The sequence below is a fragment of the Azolla caroliniana genome, unplaced genomic scaffold (assembly GCF_043228905.1).
Source record: "Azolla caroliniana isolate FFs.n. ecotype wild unplaced genomic scaffold, voAzoCaro1.0.p SCAF_2, whole genome shotgun sequence".
Lineage (NCBI taxonomy): Eukaryota > Viridiplantae > Streptophyta > Polypodiopsida > Salviniales > Salviniaceae > Azolla > Azolla caroliniana.
Genome location: NW_028230437.1, coordinates 5,251,170 through 5,272,451, shown reverse-complemented (window position 1 = coordinate 5,272,451; position 21,282 = coordinate 5,251,170). Strand labels below are relative to the sequence as shown.

Below are 21,282 nucleotides of genomic sequence, written 5' to 3'. Positions count from 1 at the left end.
ATTCTCTCTCTTTTTAAGGGGGGGTGTAAAAGCACATAATTATATTAATTGTATGTAAAACCCCATTGTTACAATTTCTTAGCCTTCCACTACCTAGTTATCTACGTATAGGGACATCTTACATAGCCATTAGAAAACTTGAATACACATTTAAGGAAATGATCCCCACATGCGCCAACATCCAAAAATTCTAATGAGAATGCTTTTCAACTTCTTAACATGGGCTTTCGCCCAATGTCTACCATTGAACATGAAAGCATTACGCATATATACAATTGTATTGCATTCCCTAGTATCGTAAATTTTGGAACATGAACTCTAGCTTGTCATTTGCACCATTTTGAACATACTAACCAAAAATGGGAAATTGTTAAATAACAATGGGATAAAATTGTGAAAACTTTGATTAGTACTTCTAGGCGATATGAGTATAGGGCATTTAAGGAACTTATGTGCAATGTCCTCCGATGGAATGGTGCAAAAGACGCATATAGTTGACCTTCGGCCTTGTCTCCTTAATGTTGAACCTAATGGAAGCCCGCCAATCATGACTCTCCACATGATTACCTTTGCACGAAATCACAAATGAGAATGCCAACCACATTGCAATATTTGCCACAACCTTGATTTGACTTACATACATTCCACACTTTGTAACAAGTGTGTACCATACTTTAACCGCAAATCCATTCAAGGAGCACCATTTTCTTTCATTGGCAATGATTCATGCAACAATAGTATATATATTGTTATTTGTCCTAAATAAATCCATAACTCGGGGTAATACATAACCATCGTTTATCATCTTCAAATTTTGGCAAGCTTTGAGATTCATTATCAACCACATCCTCCAATTCTACAACCCCCAATGAAATTAAGTGATTGAACTAAGATCTCATCTTCTCTTTTCCATGCCAATGCAACAATAGAGAACAACGAACAATTTGTTTTGTAATGATTACAAAGCTCTTGATTACTCGATGGTGCCCACTCAAAAAAATATTGGGCATCTTGACAATAGCTTACCAATTGTGAGCACATTCAAAATGTTAAATCTTTAGAGGAATACATACATGAAGCAATGTCCACCACGGTGCTTGAATCTTAGTTTTCCCAATCACCAATTGATCATGCTCAATAAAATATTGCATCATAGATATCTGCAGTTTATATTGTTGACACATATCTCGTAATAATGGAAATCTATGGGCCATCAAATGCATTTCCAAATTTAATATTGCAGCACCACCTAATTGTTTGGGAGTAGCCAAATGATCCTATGAAATCCGTGTAACTCCCATATTTTCTCTCTTAGGCCACAACATGAACACAAGAGGTTTCAATAATGTTTGTAATGCCTTCTTAGTCCAAAGGAGCAATGGTAAAAATATAATAATATGAGTATCATGATACATTGCACCACTTTGAGTTGCAAATGAAATGGCCACAATTGATACTTCCAATACATAAAATTGTGCTTCAATTGACTACCAATATAGTCAACAATTGAACATTTGCAACATAAACACCCAACGGATGCCCCAAATGCCGATTAATTTATCCCCATGTAGCCATTGACCCTTGCCATCCCAAACATTCCAAATCACTCTCCATACAAGTAATGAGGTTATACTTCCTCTCTCTCTCTCCATTGCGATTAATGCTAAGTTCTTTACCTCATGTTAAACACTTGTGCTAGCATGTGTAATTAATTAAACGAGAGGTGGTTGTTCTCTCCAATGTTTTCCTTTTTTCTGAAGTACTTTTAAATGTTTTGATTAAGTTCTTAGATAGATTACATTGTTTCTTAATTAGTTAATTATCGTAGTAGAGGACACAATGTGATCGTCGATAGCTTATAAATGATTTATAGTCATTCCTACCAAGTTGCTAACAATAGGATAGACAATGGCCCAGTAATGTACACAACCTTCATGAGCAAACATGACTCTTGTCAAGATTAACATGGGTACTCAATGTTATTTACCTTAAGACAACACACCTTATTGTTTTGTCTATACATTGCATCGGATTTTGGTGGAAGATAGCCCTCTTTTCAACCAAAATCCGTTGCACTGCATTGGATTTTGGTGGAAGGTAGTGCCCCTTTTGGTTTGGTGGAAGGTAGTGCCCCTCAACCAAAATCCGATGCATTGCACCGGAAGGCCTTCAACCACAATCCCATGCACTGCTAAGGATTGTGACATGACTTCTCCCTCCTTGATTAAACCACAATCCCTCCTTTCAACGAAAATCCGATGTAGTGCAACGGATTTTGGTTGAAAGGCCCTCCTTTCAACCAAAATCTGATGCACTGCATCGGATTTTCGTTGAAAAAATAGGGTTTTGTAGATAGAAAATTTATGTCCCTCATCACAGTTTTCTCATCATTTCGATACTATTTTTAGTGTTTTGCATTTAATTTTTCTTTATTTTACTGCATTCTCCATCGTTTTTGTTCAAATAGTATGGTCTTGTTCGTAATTTAATAACAGCTAAGTCAGACGGTAAAGGCAAATTGGAGCTTGGAAAAACATTTAACTATGGACATGTAACCAAGCTAGAATATGAAGATATTGATTCTTCGTGTATTATAATCGATGTCTCGAGCTCTGTTGGCTCTAGACGATTGCGTCTTGACGAGGGAAACCTAGTAGCAGAATGTTGCAACCCCAAGTCATTACGTAAAGACATTCAAACGAAGAACAACTTATTAGTTGCACTGCGGCCATATGTGACAGGAGAAATGATGAGCGGTGAAGCACAAACTCCACCAAAAAAGTCTAGAAAGACAAATCCGGTTCATAAGAAATACAACAAACGACCACGACCCGACGAAGATGATGAAGAGGTTTTAGAATTTGTGGAGGAAGAAGAAGAGCACCAAGTCGACGTCGTGGCTCCAGGAGGTCAACTATCTTCCGGTGTATTGACATCTGAACAAAATAAAATAAGAGAAAATATTGTTAAGACAAAACTTGTGCGTAAGGGGCAGTTGTTTCATTTGCCAATTACTTCAATCCAGAGGCCTCCAATTGATCCCTTGACTGGAAGACGTCCCCTAGAAATTAGAGAGTCACACGTTGTCCATGTGCAAAACTTGAAGAGCAAAATGAAAATTAATCCTCATGCTATTGTCATGCCATTTTTAGTAATGGTCGATCAAGATCAATGTCCAACAGTAGCAGACTTCAAGTATAGCTCTGTCGATGATTATACATATTATGTAATTGGAGGATCACATTCGGCCAAAGCTCATAGACAGCTTGTGAAAGAATACCCTCTCACCCCCTTCTTTAAGTACGCCGAATGTAAAGTATATGCAGGACTCACTCACGAGGAGGCGAAGCTACTGGCATGGGACCATAACAATGATAATGATTATAGGCAAAAGATGACATGCATTGAAAGGATCAAATTTTTTCATCATGAGTACCTAGATGCATTAAATCGTTTTGGCCCAAGGTTGTGGCTTGGTTTGCGTCGCCAGTGTTTACTAGAAGTGGGGATTGCAGTGGATGAGAGCACAAAATCAGAAGGGCTATGAAAATATGATTCCTGGTTTCAACTAGCCTTTCGGACCGGAGAGGTGTGGGATCTCCAGGAAAAAATATTTAGCATGTGGGAGCGGAAAGAGGTCAAAGGGCAAAGGTCAAAGAAGGGAAGGATTGATCCACAAGTTGAGATCAAATCGAAGTCAAAGGGCAAAAGTGACTTGGTAATTGAGGAGTTAGCAGAAGACATGAAACTTTTACCTTGGAGGTCATTACAGGGTATTAAAGATGATAGGCTATTAATATCGGTGCTATCTCGAGTTGTTGCCAAGGAATTTAGTTTGGATGAGATGGTTATTGAATTGCAAAAGTAAGGGTTTATAGTATACAATGTTTCAGGATATTCTTCTATTATTATTGATTTTTAATTTCATATTTATTGTATAGTCACAAGGTATACATGAAGATTCAGGAGTTGATGATGCAAAAATTGAGTTTACCGACATGGGAAGAAGTGGAGCAAGCCTGCCCGATAACTTCTTCCTACAAGGCATTGGAGGAATATTTTATTGTTTTTAGAGAATGGGTATGTGTCATTTGAATGTTAATACATTGAAAGCTAATGTTCTCTCCTAACAACATTGACGCTTGCAGAAACCATCGAAATAAAAAAAGACCAACAACAATAATGATGGTATTCCAACTGCCTTTATCACACACTTAGAACGTGCAAAGTATGAGAAGAGAATGACCAAAGGGAAAGAGATGGAACTGCCTGACGATTCGGAGACTGTGAAGAGTTTTTTGCATAGGCCTCATTCTTATAAACAGTTACATTATAGTGTATTTAATGGGGAAGTATCACAAATGCTCGATCTGTTATCGAGAAGGCACTACACTTTGCTAATAGCCGACATACCATATGGATTCCGAATTGCGGGATCAACATATGATGATGTGCCTTTCAAGTACCCCCAAATCGAGAAGATGGTAAAGGATTTCGCCGAACTGACATTGGCCCCCTTGTGGAGGATAATCATATTCCATAGCATGGGGCAATCACTGTCAGTCACAACAGCTCTGAAGTCACGTTGACATGCCACTGAACACATGCATTGGTGTGTTACAGTTTGTTTTTAATCATTTATGATACTTGTTATTATATGTTGACATTCATACCTCTAAAACATGATTTTATTTCTCTGTAGGATTAAAACAAATATTACACGTAGCCCTGGCGATCAAATGGTTAGTGCGGTCGAACATTTTTGTGTGGGTTACTATGATTCAATAACAAAGAAGAAGGCTAGAGCACATGTCAACGAGCGTAACGTGGTAAATTATATCATGTGCCCAGCTATCACAAAAAAATTAAGGCATGTTTCAGGTGATAAGAGTATGGTGAATCCTTATCAAAAACCTCAAAGATTGATCAACCGCCTCCTAAAGCTCTTCTCGAATCCAGATGATTGGGTCCTAGACTTGTTCTCTGGCACAGGTATATAAAATATACTTACTTTGATTTCTGTCGATCAAGTTTAAGACTTTAATTCTTATATATACTTGTGTGTGTTCATGCGGCCATTAGGTACTACAACAGCTTGTGCATTGAAGATGTTTCGAAACTGTGTTGCGTTGGAGAAGGACCTTGCACAAGTTAACTTCATCAAAATGAGGATCACAGGAATCTGGGACTGTCCAGATCAGGATCAAGAAGTCGGAGCTAAGCACATCAATGAGACAGAGATGTTCCAAATGACTTCACGAGAACCAATGGAACCTATTGATGAAGAAGCAGGGGAGCTTGTGGACCAAGAAGATGTAACACAATTTGAACATACATCAGATTCAGGAGAGCGTTGTCGTGAAGATCCGTCACTACGCGCGGATCGTGAGGCGGAACCGCCGGGGTTCTGGACCGGAAGGATTCAAAGTCGATACAAGCTTTGGCGAGAAAGTACTTAAGATAGATTGGGAAAGAGAGAAGTTGAGATTAATCGATTGAGAAAGATTGATTGAAGTTTTATCTTTGGATTTAAGAAACAAGTTACACCATCAATTTGATAACGAATTTCTTCCTCTTAATTTTTCATAAAAAAAAACCATGTTTTTTCTCCTCCCCCTTCCCTTCTTTTATAGATGCTCTCATGCATATGATGCATGTGAGGGTACAAGACATGCATAAGTTGCATGTTTGCCATTTGGCGCTTAAGTATTACATGTGGTGCATGATAACCATGTCACTCATTTTAGCTCTCATGTATGAGAATTTACATGTAAAAGTACAATGATAGAAATATAATTTCAACTAAATAGCATGACTTAATGGTAAGCCAATTGACTTCTAACTTGGAGGTGCAAGGTTCGAATCCTTACTTGCCCTCCTTGTATATGTAAATATGTATATATATTTATATATCTAGTCGCCGGATACCGGTTGTCGTCGCTGGATCACCGGCTCCATCGCCGGTCCAGTTTTGGTTGGCCAAAACCTTTTACGAGTAGCTAAGCCCACCTCCACTCTTAGTTCAAGTTACCTTGAACTCTCTATGCTCCACACATAGACACAAAGATAATATCTTTTGCTCCACCTTATATATGATGAGAGCTGTATTTGTCGTGCCTATGTGGGATATCTCACAATTTTCTCTTTTCCTTTCACAAACTTTATACCCTCATATCTTGACATTTAGTTGTTCGTTTCTCGTGTAATAAAGTGCATTCGAAACCTCCATCATTTGTACTTAGATATTAAATCTATTTAAAATGTTATCTTCACAATTATTGTACTATGTGATTCATACTCGATTTCGTACGTTTTATGGGATTTTCACACTATTGCCGAAAATCTTCACGACAACGTGGAGATGACACAAACGAGAATAGTCTAGAACAATCAGCGCCTAAAGAGCCTAGTGTGCCAGATTGGCTTATAGATTGATTTAGATGGCATAATGTATACTTTGAGGATTTTTGAGGCATAATGTATACCTTGAGTTGATATTGTTTTTGTATATGAGAACAAAAGTAATCGTTTACCATTTAATTTTATTCACCCGTTCATAATTTCACTTTTTAATCATTTTTTGAACTGTAATTTGTATATACATATGATTGGTCACCATGCTCTTCTCCAATTTGGGGTATTAACGTGATATTATACTTTCTCATTTCTCCTAGCATGATTATATACATGAACTTGTGAATGTTCTTGATAATAAAAGGTTTTCAGTTACCTACGTTCCAAGTCTGTTGGTTTCAAATAGTATAAATGAACGTGGTACATAATTGTTACTCTTACCAATTACATTGTGATGGATTATATGACATTATACAACGAAACTATCAATATACCCGTCCAACAAGTGGGGGACTACTTTTTTCCTCAACCCCAAACCACATATTAACATTTTTAGGGTTTATGTAGTTTTACTCTACAATTTGAATATGGATACCAAATAAAGATGTTTAATATTCAACCTAGTATTCAATTGTACTCCACGATATACAAATTAACACGAAAACAAGACGTATACAATTCACCAAATGCTTGGATTTTATTTGGTTCTATATTTCACCATCCATTCGCAAAATAGGTATGCATGCATTGTACATTTTCGAAATCATGCTAAATTAGGGTACTTTTCTGCATCTCACCAACTATGGCAAAAGAGAATATGACATATTACCTGTTTCAAATGACCCGGTGTTTATGGCCTTTGAGCTCAAAAGGGTAGGAGAAAGAAGAAGAGATTGACACGGTAGAGAAATAGATGGAGACAAGGTTCATCAAGCTAATTCCATTTTAGGGCACGAAAGCCACAATTTGATTAGAACCGCGACCATATAGGCCAGACTCAAGCACTACTAGAAAACCTAACCAGAAAAAGAAGAACTAAAACTTAATCAAGAGAAAGGGAAACGATATGAATGGGGAACCTAAACCGAAAACCCTAAAACGAAGTAGGGATGAGAATAACTAAAATGCTAACGGTCTACCTCCAAATGACGAAATGGCAACCCTCTCAATGGTGACCCCTCACCCCCTTTTATAGTAGAAATGGGTGAGGCTCATTACAAAAGGGGGGGGCAAATATTCCACTCTTTTCAAAGGGGAATATTTGCCTTGATCTTAGGAGGAGAGATTGATGGGGCCTTAACTCCCTCTCCTCTTATTTTCACACACACCACCATGCCCTCTACTTATTACACCCTTACTCCCACGCACTCCCCCTAGTCTACATGTGCATGTGCACCTAAATGCACATCACATTTACACATCATGAACTTTGTGGTGTACTTTAGCACCTTTACACTTTACATTTGTTTTCTTATTCTTATTTTACGAATCCCCTAAGTGTATGTGCAATGTTGTGCATCCCCATTTTATTCGTCCCACTCGGTTTTCTCACCATAGCCGAAAATCCTCATGACATCGGGTCCTCAGCAATGAAGTCAAACTTCGGTATGTTTGGACGAATCAACAAGTTGCCGACATTTTCACCAAGATGCTCGGAACTGACAAGTTGCAACACTTCTCTGAGATGCTTGGTATTCGACATCTCGACGTGCCACACTTGAGGGGGAGAAAGGAGGAGGAAACGAAAATGAAAACGAAAACCGGGAAGACAGGTAATGGCACCGGACAAGGAGCCGGAGAGAAGGAAACAACCAAAACAACAGGAGACAAGAAGAAAAAGGAAGCTAAGTCGATTGAAGAAGTAGGCACATCCAAACAAGTCGAAACAAACAACGACGGCGACAAAGTCAAGAAGGATAGAGCTGACCTGAAGAAGAAGGCCAAGACCTGGACATGGTCTGATGTGGTAAAGGGCATGAAGATTGAGGATGAATTGGAGACAACCAATTCAGACAAGAGCTGGAACGAATTGGAGGCAACCAATTCGGAAGAGGTGTTTGATTCAGAGGAGCCAGATCAACAAAAGACCAAACGGACTGGAAGGCAGCGGAAATCGACACCGACGAATCGAGAAGCATTAAAGTCAAAGCAACAAAGGAGTTGAGATGAACCTTTTGAGTAGACAAGCCGACCGAGAAGGTCGAGGTGCGCCGAACTAGACGGGTCGTGGAAACTAGGACTGGATAGGTCGAGGAGCGCGAGCAATGTGGGAAGATGCCATGAGGAGCCGGAGAAAAGGACTGGCAAACACTAACACCACAATCTGACCTCAAGTTGAACATGAGGGGGAGTGTTGAGTGGACAAGCTCAACCAGATCCGGATCGGTATCTGGAACCAAGAGCTAGATAAGAGAGCTGGATCGTAATCCGGATCAGTATTAACCGGTAGGCCTTTAGAGGCCTATGAAATCTAGCCTAGTATGTGGGCATATGGAAGTCTATGTTAGTCGCTCGTATGATCACTGAAGTACATGTCAATACATCTATTAGTCCTTTTATGGACTTGTATAAAAGTGCTCACTAAGCACATTGTATGTACAAAGTGTTATTATTTTGAATTGAGTTTATATTATTTTGCTCTCTCTATCTCTCCCGTGTACTCTCTCTGTGTGTCTAAGCTTTCCATTAAACCTATGCATATTCTCTGTTGCTATCCAATGAAGCCGTTTTCATCTACAAGCTTCCGCACATAATTCTTTTCATGTTACAATTGAGAGTGCACATTGTCACTACAAGAGAAATTTGTGCAAGGATTGGGACTAGTTAAAGATGTGGGGAAAACATAATTGAATGTGATTATAGGAAGAGCATTGTATCAAAGTGTGATACTCAAACTTCGGAACTTGTTTCGGAAAAAGTGTGCATAGTCAACTACTCTCATCACTTGTGCCCCAATGCCCCTTCTCACATCACAATGCATGTGAGGTAAGTCACGTGGAAATAATGGTTTAGATGGCAATTAATAGGATAGGCTCTAACATGTATCAATGTGTATGGTTTCCCCGTTCAATAAAGAAAATGATTTTGTAGTTAGGTGCAACATATGAAGTATAATGTGTGATGCATGAGCCTATACCACATTTTTCACCATGTCATGATACATTGGCATTGCAAAAATGTCTCATTTATAGAGGAATCTAGTGATACATCATGAAGCAAGTGTGTTGCATCCCATCCACCAAACGGTTCTTCCATATCTTGCATCTAACCAGACCAGAAAAAAAATCTTTAATGCATATGTTGGATATTTTTGCTCACTTCCTATGTGATTATAGGAAGTCAATGAGAGGGAACTTTTTTGAACTTCAAGCATGTGTTTGACAACCCTTTCCATGGGCATGATCTCAATGGGAAGTGGTCCATCTCAAGAAGTAGACTTTGTTTCTTGACTCAGAGAGACTTTGTGAGAAAATGGTCTCGTACATTTTCAAACTCTTTCCAAGCATATGTAGGGATGCAACCCTCACCCCCATAGATAGTTGTAAAGAATCAAGAGTGGTTTTGTGCAGCAGAAGGTGTGAGAGAGAGAGAGAGAGAGAGAGAGAGAGAGAGAGAGAGAGAGATACAAAAAAGCTGAAAATTTGTATTAACATGAACATTAACATTACAAAGAGGAGGAGAAAGGTGCTTATGTAGTAACCTTCTCTCTCTACAACCACCACTTACTAAAGAGAGATGGAGGCTTAACTACACTAAAAATGTGTCATAGAACTTTAAGGTTCTATGACACACTAGTTACTATATTAGGCGGTGAGGTGTTCATACACTTGAGTATACTAAGGTGTGTTCCCACACTAGGGAAGTTGAGTTTGATTCTCAACAAGAGCTATGGGTCCGATTCGGTTCAATTTCTTTGCCTCGAGACCACAACAAACAGAATCGAACCATTTATAGAAAACAAAAACCAAACCATTCGGGAAAAGGTAAACCAAACCGTTTAGGGGAAAGTTGAAACCAAACCGAACCATTTACTCACAAATTAAAACCTAGCCATTTAAGTCAAATTAATTAAAAATTTAAATAAAATAAAGTAAACATTTAAGTTAAATTAATTAAATCAATAGACAAAAAACTAATACATAGTTAAACCATTAATGAAAAAATTAAATAAAAAAGCATTTAAGTTAAATGAATTAAATCAATAGACAAAACTAATGATTAAACCATTACCATTAACCATTAAGGAAAGAGAAAAAAAGTTAATAAAAAACCAATAAACTACCATTTAAACCGAATTGCTTAAACCTACAAATCGGATAAACTTGAGTTTTAGAATCAAACCGAACTAAAGCCAAACCATTTAAATATATTTGAACCAACCAAATCAAAGTGTTTAATGATGTTGGAGCCGATAAACCGTGAAGCCGAGGCTTGATGGTTCGGTTCGGTTCGAGCCGAAACTAGGATTTGTCATGTTGGAGCCGATAAACCGTGAAACTGAGGCTTGATGGTTCGGTTCGGTTCGAGCCGAAACTAGGATTAATCGAGGATGAGAGTTTGATTAAGTTCTCCATTTGATCGCATGCGGTTCATTTCCATGATAATGAGATTTGAAGGGAACTTGGAGTGGACATGGAGGTCTCGAGTTCGAGCACTGCCTCCGCCTCTTGAAACCCCTTTCTTTCTGCTTCTTTCTTTCTCTCTGCCTTGCCTGCAAACGTGAGGAGCAGTCCTGGAGAGCTCAGCAGCTAACTACGCACATGATGGAAGGCGCGATGATCGACGAAGCTTCTGTGCAGGCTCAAGCTCAAGGTCAAGGCCTTGGCCAGGTTCAAGGTCAAGGTCACCAAGTTCAAGGCCTGAGATCCATCAGCGAGCCTCTGGTCAACAGCATGTCTGTTGGTGCAGTTTTTAATGATTACGTATGTCTCCTTTTCCCTTCCTTCTCAGCTTGCTGTTGATTTTTTCTTTTTACTTATCAATTCATTTTTGATTATTTTTTTTGATTTAAATTTTGTCACGAATGGAATATATGTAACGTAATGATTAACAATGGTAGCTCTTTGTTAAAACCTTCCCATGTTTAGAAAAAACCCGTATGGTCTGCTAATCCTTTTCTTTTTGAGAAACTATGATTTCCTTCGGTGGCACACACATATATGCATCTATGTATGTATTCTCGAGAAAGAAAAGTTATTTGGGTAAATATTAGGATTGTTGTCGGTCGTTTTTCAATCTCTATATATTGCTGTTTCTTATGCAGTATGTGAAACTTTATCTGTTGACATTATGCATTTCTTACAAACTTTTTTGCAAAAGACAAAGTTGATGCATGTAGCGGTTTTTCATGGGACTAGCAATATTTTTTCATGTTCTTAAATAAGGCATCGCACAATGGAAATTTGAATGATAGGAAACTGTTCCAAGAGTCAGGAGATGGTTGATGTTATGGTTTATGGTTTAAGATTTACGGTTTAGGGTTATGGAGCACATTTTTACTCATTGCAAGATTTTATAGTAGTCTGTACATTTCTAGCACAGAGAATAAGCACCATTCGAAAAATAAATGACTTCTTTGCATGTCTACTTATGGCTTTTCATGGGGAGATAAAGCATCTCATACGTTTCAAGGATGGTCAAAGATTTTATTACTATCAAGCCATTGCTCATAAAAGTTATTCACACTTCTGTTGAAAGGCGTCATATTGTGATGGAGCCTACTTTTTTTGGCATTTGGTGTGTTGATGGTGGAATGTAGCTATGTAATGGAACATCGAATGAGGAAATGCTTTAGAGAGGACATCAGGTTTCTCCCATTTATTGGGGAAAAGCAACTGTAAGTACTTTTGGAAGTATAGGTCTAGGATGTCTAAACATAATTATGATTTAGTATCAAGTGAATATAAAAAATATTTACTCAAGTAGAACAGCAAAGTCCTCCTATGGCAGAATAATAATGGAACTGATTGCATTCTTTCTAGGGAAAAATTAAAGTCTAGATTTAAATGACAAGAAAAACAACCTACCACTATCTGCTATCTCATGTCATTATTATCTTAAGATAAATTGACTTGAGTACATGCTTTTCAATATGTTTTTCTTGACTATTGTCTCACATATGAGCCAAGAAATTGTTTTGGGCATTCTTACTTCAGTGAAACAATGTTGAAACATCCATGCTGCATATATCACCTTCTGGTGTGAAGCTTGATGGTTCCAACTTGACCATTTAAAAGATGGAGATGAATTTTCATTGAATCTTTGGTTAGTTTTTTTAATGAGAACAACTCCAGGCTTTCCACATTCTTAAGCATGTTTTTAATCAGTTTTCCATTAGGCCCGCCCTTCCAATATTTCTTTGATCAATAGTCAATGAAGACACGATTGATCTTTGGGACAGAACAGACACAAGGTTTTTTGTGTTGCTCTATGTATGCAAGAATTTTATCTTCATTGAGGTTGATGGATATTTTCCACATCTTTATTGAGGTGATACTTCGAGGAGATTCACTTTGTAGAAGGCCTTGTTTAATCTTTACTTTCCTATCTCTAGCCACTTGATTGACACTGTCAAGATCTCAATGAAGAGCTTGCAATGGAAGTCTTGACTGTGAAGAAGACTTGAGGTTTAAACTTTATGCTAGAAGTGCATGCCATGTATCTAGATCAATAACCCTGGTTCTTATGTCCAAGTTACTGCTTGAAACCTACACAATCTTGATATATCTGTATTCCAAGACATGGAATCCTTAGTTCACACATTTTTGTAAAATGTGTTATTTCTTACCGATTTCAATATACAATCTCAGAAATTGAATATTTGACATTCCAACTTGGTTTCAATGTTGCACACAATTTGTATTGAGTTAGTGGTCAATACCTTCATGAATTCCAGAAAACAACAAAATAAGAGAGTGGCTTTGTGCCTTTGAGAGCATGAGTCATTCATCCAAGCACGAGCCTGCAATCAGCCTATCCATCTATTCTTTTGGTGACATTTTATTAGGTCATATATTGATTTTCCCTCACCATATACATGATAATTAGCTAGCTGATTTTCTGGTTCCTCACTTTATAGAGTAATTCTCTTGCCAATCTTTGACAATTGTTCAGTTGAGAATCAATCCGTTTTCTTGCAATGAGTCCATCCGTTTTAGCATTTTTGAGCAATATTATGACATTCTGAAGATAAACTTTAAGTTGTAAAACTTGACCTACAGATGTAAGTTCATCTTAGTTTGTTTTCTGCTTGTTTTATGCAAATGCATATCAGTAATGTTGTATCTTTGATTTATATCAATGCACTTGTTAATCCCTTTTCATTCTGATGTGCAGAATGGCAGGGTTATTAATTCAATGGATTTTCATCGTACAGAGGACCTTCTGGTGACTGCAAGTGATGATGAATCTATCCGTCTGTATAATACAGCTAAAGCATCGTAATGTCATGAACTTGATTGAGCTGTTATTTTCTTGAATTTGCATTATGTACATCCATTGTGAATCATGATTAGTGTTCATGTTATCTAGGGTTGTGAAGATGGTACATAGTAAAAAGTATGGTGTCAGTCAGATATGTTTCACTCATCACACAAGCGCTGTGCTTTATGCTTCAAAAAATGATTGGGATGGTATGTGAATTATATTCTGTAGATAATAAATAAATAATCTGTTTGAATTCATTAATAATACTTTTTCTCTCAGATTCTTTACGGTATCTCTCACTATATGATAATCGATACTTGCGGTATTTCAAAGGCCATATTGATAGGTAGGATGTCAACTACTTATATGGTATTGTCTGTTTTCGTTATCATTTATTCTAATATGAGAATTTTTCTGTGAAACAGGGTCGTGTCTCTCTGCATGTCACCAAAAAATGATTCTTTCATGTCAGGTTCACTGGATCACACAGTTCGTTTATGGGATCTACGAGACAGTACATGCCAGGTTGCTAAGACATAGTATACTTATGTTCAATGGCAAAACTCAAAAATACCTGTTACTTTTCCTTTATTCCCCAACTGCTCTTAAGTTTTCGTGATTTCTTCAAATGTCCTTGTGAGCAATTTATGATGAATTCATCCCCTTTTGCTCATGTGCTATCGAGCTATTATGTGATAAATTTATACCTTTTCTACGGCATCCAGGGTATTGGGAAAATAATGGAACTTATGGCATTTTGGAAATAAAGAAAACTCTAGGATATTCAATATGGAGATGGATTTGACATAGAATATTTCCCCTGTTTTTTTACAGGGGTTGCTTCGAGTCCGTGGTAGACCAGCGGTAGCATATGATCAACAAGGTCTTGTGTTTGCAGTAGCCATGGAAGGGGGAGCCATCAAATTATTTGATGCTCGATCCTATGACAAGGTATGTCTGAAGCACCATCTAGTTTCTTTACAATTTTAAACTCTGCTTACAAATGAATGCTTCTCTAGGGTCCATTTGATACATTCCTGGTAGGGGGTGATACTGCAGAAGTATCTGGGATGAAGTTCAGTAATGATGGTAAAATGATGCTTCTTTCAACCACAAGCAGCCATGTCTATGTCCTTGATGCTTATACGGGAAAAAAGGTCCTATTTACTATTCGTATTTCCTTTCCTTGCTTTAGCACATGATTATTTTGCTTTTGTGATTGGATCAAATGCACCTAATTTTACTATTTTTTGCAGTTGTTGCATTTTTGTTTCTTTACACATATCAAACATGTGTCTTTTATTGGCTTAATGTTGTTATTCAGTGTTGAAGGAGGATTTCCTTTCTATTTGTGTTACTAATGACCATTGAATGGGATAATGAATGAGAAAGAGAATATATAAGAAAGACAGTAGTGGAGAGATCAACCACAGCTTCTCAGATAGATGGGTTTTAAAATTGTCCACAGAGGTCAAATAGGACCTATGGGGTGGTAGTCAAATAGAGCAGGAATGAGAGGAAAGTAAGAATTGAGCCAAAATATGGCCTACAAGATCTAATGGGAGATTATATTTACTTATTTTGATTTGCTGTCTCTTATTGGAGAACAGCAAACCAAAATAAGTAAAAATACAACAAGGTCAGTAAAATTTTCTAACGTACAATATGTTCTAATTGGCTAAGCATTTAACGTTCTGAATGTAGATTGACTGAAACTTTGCAGATCCAAGATGGACATGTCTCCAAAGCAAGGCCCTGCATATTGTTATATCTTATTCTATTTTATCCCTTTCAAATGTTATGGCTGAGATTGTATTTGCGTAGCCCTTAATTGCCTTCTAGTTGGCCAGGTAATGGACAACATTGATTGTCTTCTAGTTGCTAGGTATCATGAGATCTCCACTCTTCAGATGTGTTCAACCTTCCTAGTAGGGAGATCATTGTAGATAGAGCTGTTAAAGAGCTTGTGCCTTTCCAAATTGTAAAGAGCTTCCTCTCAAAGTTGATATAGGAAGTTGTAAGAAATGCAAGGTAGTTGGTGGGAGCATAAATAATTCTTTATTATAGGAGCTGCTGGAACGAAAGCATTTATGAGCATTTTGAATGGCTTGCCTTATAGGGCTATAATACCTGCTGATTCCGTGTATTATTTTTGCTTCCAAGAATGTTAAATTGATTTTATGAAATTTGATCACATCTTGATTTGCGAATTCCACTGGATGCTTTCAAGACTCATGGAATTCCCTTAATTACCATTTCTCTTTGTCCATTCTATGTTTTTCAACACTTTCTTCCAGTGTACTAATGGAAGCTTCTTGATAACCATTTGTCATGCGTATGCATTTGTACCCAAATACCCATTTTTTTCAAGTATGTGAATTTGTGCATGCAGATTCTATTTCATTTGAACTCATGGATTATTTGTCAATGTGTTTCTATTCTGGTCTAAAACTCTTAATATTAGTCACTAATTCTATTAATTTGCAGTTGCATGGGTTTACTTTGGAGGCAAACCCTGAGGGAGGTACATTGGAGGCATCATTTAGTCCAGATGGACAATTTGTCATATCAGGTCTCTTTTAATATAAGTAACATTTTGTACCTGTTCTTCTCTGATAGAATCATTTGTAAAGGATTTCAAATCGAATGGTATGCTTTTTTGTAGGATCTGGAGATGGGAGTTTACGTGTTTGGAGCACAGTATCAGGAAATCAGGTTCTCCCTCTCTCACTCGTTTGTTGCTGCGTTTTGGCGTTTTTGTTGATTTCTTGTGCGTTTTAGGCTTTCATGCTGTGGTTTTAGGGTTTCATGCCGAGTTTTAGTGTTTCCATTTCTTGCATTGTAGAATTTTTACGGTTTGTTGCATTCGTAGGTTCTTTTTCTCGTCTCTCTAATGTACAAGTAATCATATCTCTCTTCCTCTCAAGGACCACCAACAAACACCACCGAACTCATGACAGATAGATAGATTTTATTAGTCTTCGGAGGGCAAACACGACAAGCCTCGAGAAGATGGCTGGACACTAAATAAATAAACCTTCAGAAAACAACACAGGATTTGATAAACTTGAACATGAAGAACTCTTATACAATAATTACAATGTTGATCCTCCATACTCAAAGAAGACATCAAATAACTTTTGAATTGAATACGAAACAATGGAGGTGAAGATTAGTGCCTTATAATGTTAGACTCCATACTTGAAGAAGCCAACAAATACCTTCAAATTGAATATGAAGCAATGAAGGTGAAGTTTGTTGAATATGAAGAGAGTGAAGTTAACCCGAAAATTGAGAACATCAAAGCCGAATTAAACAAAAAGCAGGGTGGAAATCGTAAAGAGGAGGCAAAAGGAGAACTTTCACTAGCCAATGAAGTGGAAGTGAACAACCTAGACAATATCAAAGGTGAACTATAAGAAGGTTGGCTCAAGTAGTCAAGCAAGAAATAAAAACAGAAATTGAAGCAAAAGAGTTGGGATTGGTGGAGTTAGTTATAAAACTGGTATAATGACCAAGAATCAAACTTGTGTACTTTACAATGAAGAAGAGCAGATGATGCTTGTAAGACGACTCAATGTTTGAGTCACAGGCATCCTGGAGTCACCAAATGGCACCCACAATGAAGGACACACTGTACCAAACTCGGGTATCACAGGGAAGAGCCAACCCCATTCACCAAGTATTGGAGAGTGGGAAAAGATGCCACTAAAGCTTGAGTTCTTATATTACTATTTTCAAATGAAGTAGGAAGAATTGCCTTCCACAAAAAAGTGAATCATATGGCTAGCCCCCTATTTTCCTTGATGACAGCCTGACAAAGATGCACCATAGAAAACAATGTATGCCAAACATCATTTAAGCACGCAAGGAAGACAAGAAAGCTGTCTACCAGGATGCCCATGTTGTTATCAATGGCAAGGCCATCAAATAGGAATTCAAGGCCTGTTAGGCAATAGAATTAGACAATAGTTTGGAACTGCAATGGAGCAGCACTTCAGACACACTTGAGAAGAATGTAAGAGGTCATGGCTGGACAAGATATGCTCCTCTTTATAGAAATGCACTAAAGCCTAGAGAAAGGTCTGCCCCAAGTGGAGTATTTTCAATGGGAGCCTGCTACAGGCAAACCATTAGACAAAGTACATCACAAGGGTGGGGTGGGATCGCAATTCTCGGCCTACAATTGTTAAAACCACTGCTACACATAGTGGAACGGGATGCTGAGGCTAGATACATGTGGATCCAACTCGAGCTCTCAGTGACACGAATCTTATTTATTGCGCTGTGCTACTTCCCTCCCAATGGATCAAAATATGCAGAAGTAAATGTTGACAATCAAGGAAGTTATAGAGAGAGAAATTGGATCACCCTAAAATATCTTATCTGAGAGCAGTATGCAATGCTCAAGTCTAGGTGAAGTATTCCACATTGGAATCTCAATGCCAGGACACAAAATAGACAATGTGATACCTATGAGTTGGAAGACTCAAAGTTTAGGCATTTGATACTTTGGAGGTCTTGGGAACATGCAGGAGCTCAACTGACTCAGGACCAAACAACTCGGGATACGGAAAACATCTATTAGAGCTAGGGTCTCGACACCAACTAGTTATCTACGATGACATGAACTCATGGCTGGATTCTAGTGGCCTTACATGTTTTGCACTAGGAGGATGACAAGGGACGCCACCCAAACCATCAAAACATTCACCATCCCACCCCAATTGGCAGTGACCATACTTACCTTTCCATAATTCTTGCGTCCAACACACCATCACAGCCAACGACTTCCTCATCACTAACCGTGCCCCCTATGCACAATCATTCACGTTACTTATGAACTATAAAAAGCTTAGACTTAGTCAACATGTACACCAAGGACTCTACCATCTGGATCCAACACACTTCAATGCACTCACCTCCCAACTCTCTACTATACTCCAAACCTTTGCCATCAACAGTTTTCCTTACCACATCTTCCAGACACCACTTTGCAAGGAATATAGCCCACAATTGTAGCTGTGATGTGAGGTTTGCTAAAAGATGTATCCACAACTTTGTACAAATGTAAGCCAGGATTACCGCTCCCCTCATGTATGGTGCATCCATATGCGCTCCGTGCCTCCCCTATACATGATGTGGACACACCTAGAGTGTCCACTAGTCATGATGTTGTCACGGATGATATGTGGCAAAGCATCCACCCCACACAAGATCATTGGTGCTGAATTGGCAGCACCTCCATGATGGTAGAAGCATTTTGCCAGACAGTAAACCTTGTCAGCCAGATTTGAATCTTTCCATCTATTACATGTAAGGCCTTTGCAGCATCAAAGCAAATGGCGACAATAGAACAAGCAGAAGGAACATGCCACACACAGATGATGATGTGTCTCAGCAACAATGGCCTCAACATTGAGAACTTGCCATCCTTTCGATATTGTACACCTCTCCCAAATGATGAAGGAAACAAGGTATTGCGGTGGCAATATCTATGATAGCTGTATACCCAAATGGCTTGGCTCACAAGGGAGCCACTTCCCAAAAATGGCCTACTATAAAGATCATTTCATGAACTTTTTTGGAGGATGAATTCATACAAAGGCTGAAGTACATGATCATCCTTTTGCCCCATAGTGCTAGCAAAGAGGAAAGATTGAGGCGCAATGAGCATTAATACCTATAGCTGAAAGATTCTAAAAATTATGTGAAGTAAGGAGAGAGTGAAAATGATGAACATTGTACGTTGGTCCCCAGCTTTCGACCACATCAAGAAGAAATATGCTACCCGCTATGTGGACTCCAATTTCACAAACGATGGAGAAGGCTGATTCACGACAATTTGGCCAAATGTTGCTCAAGCTTCAAAATCATTGGGAATCAAACCTCACATTAGCATGTGGGATGTAACTACAATTGCACATAAGTCTTTACCTCTACTAACTACATATCTGGGAGTCACCATAGAGCAAGCAGAGGAATGCCAGAGACAGAGGAGACCATGAGTACCAGGATACAAGGAACATGGCCCATATCAAATTATGGAGATAATTGCCTGCCATGTCCCATTTGCACGAGGAGACCCAGATGCACTTGTTAAACTTCCTCATAGCATCGTTTCACCGTACCTACCAATCTTGGATATGAAGTCGAGTGAATCACTTTATTTTCTTCTTTTGAAAATATGTCAATGACATATATCAAAGAGGAAATATGTAATCATTGTACTTGATTAGTCCCAGAGCTTGGGTTCACTTTCCATTGACGCAATAGAACTTTCCAGTGCTGTGGGGTACCCATTTTTTATTAAATTTTTTTCCTTTATTCTCCAAGATGAGGCAACGTTTTCAAATGAGATCTATCAATTCGTTCCATAGGGCCATTTAGAGATATGAAATAAATTCCTTACACTCCATTCAGAGAAGTCAACACTTACCAACATTGTCACCTTCATAATAATGGTGATCACCCATCTGGGGACTTTGATAACCCCATCCAAACTCCTGGAATATTTAATGCACTCAGTCCTGGAGTATTTTACATACTGTCCCACAGACCACATTTTGTCTCCTAGGAGGCTAATAGATCTATCATTCTATGTATCTCACTCATGGTGATCACATTTTATCTGCTAATCAAATTCATGTGCTAAATAGTACATTGTATTGCCCTTGCAGGTAGCATGTTGGTTAAATCATGCAGGAATTCCAGCTGTTGTGAAGTGGGCCCCACGCCGAGTCATGTTTGCGAGTGCATCTGCAGTTCTTGCATTCTGGTTACCAGATCTTAGCAAATTACCTAATGTAGGTGATGCTAATGACACAAATGTGATTGATGAAGGATAATATATATTACAAAGGCAATCTGATTTTCATACTACAGAGCATCGCATTTTTTATTGAATGTGGTGTTTATATAGCCTATAGAGTTACGTCACAGAGGGGTGATAAAATATCACACTCCACTTTGAATGCATTCTTCAGAACCAGGTGTAGGCTATATATCTTTTTCAAACGGCTCAAAAGTGGTAGCATATACAGTTTATCAGAATGTTGCAAATGAATTTTGAAGCTAACAGGAAATATCATTAGAATTTAGACACAAATAGCTATTCGATTCAAGAACTTTTGTACAATGGCATTTTTTTTTTCCTTGGATAAAGAAGAAATCAGCTTATTTTCTGCATATTTGTGAGTGGCTGATGACTTTGCTGACTAGAAAATGTGGTGGTTGGGAAAGTGTGTAAGCAGTCAGCTTGGATGGGTCCTGGAAGGCAGCAGTCTAAGTGTAAACATTTGTACTATCCATAAAGATGCTTGGAATACAACAATTATAGTTGTGCCAAGCATGTAATTGTTGTCGCTTCCATATTATTGAAGGTGATAGATATATATCATTGGTGGCTGCTTGGTAGTTTAAGCTTGCACACCATTAGCTTGATCAATGGTTTTAGCCTTGTGCAGGCGTTAAATTGACTATTTCCTGCCTAGAATTGTTTTG

At 38.2% G+C, this 21,282-nt stretch overlaps 1 protein-coding gene across 1 annotated transcript; it reads left to right on the top strand.

Moving 5' to 3' along the window:
* The first annotated feature begins 11,039 nt into the window (after window positions 1-11,039).
* Window positions 11,040-21,148, top strand: LOC147867197 (protein ANTHESIS PROMOTING FACTOR 1-like). Its single transcript, XM_087314985.1, has 11 exons — window positions 11,040-11,147; window positions 11,184-11,276; window positions 13,690-13,793; window positions 13,885-13,985; window positions 14,059-14,125; window positions 14,205-14,304; window positions 14,614-14,730; window positions 14,799-14,936; window positions 16,267-16,351; window positions 16,445-16,494; window positions 20,460-21,148. The coding sequence occupies exons 1-11, from the start codon at window positions 11,115-11,117 to the stop codon at window positions 20,625-20,627; spliced, it is 1,056 nt and encodes a 351-aa protein (XP_087171111.1). The 5' UTR covers window positions 11,040-11,114; the 3' UTR covers window positions 20,628-21,148.
* The last annotated feature ends 134 nt before the right edge of the window (window positions 21,149-21,282 follow it).

Bases quoted from the DNA above. Each gene is read 5' to 3' on its own strand.
- LOC147867197 (XM_087314985.1), top strand. From the start codon at position 11,115: ATGATGGAAGGCGCGATGATCGACGAAGCTTCT. The intron at 11,277-13,689 runs GTATGTCTCCTT...TCTGATGTGCAG, and splicing joins GTGCAGTTTTTAATGATTAC to AATGGCAGGGTTATTAATTC. The intron at 14,126-14,204 runs GTAGGATGTCAA...TCTGTGAAACAG, and splicing joins TTCAAAGGCCATATTGATAG to GGTCGTGTCTCTCTGCATGT.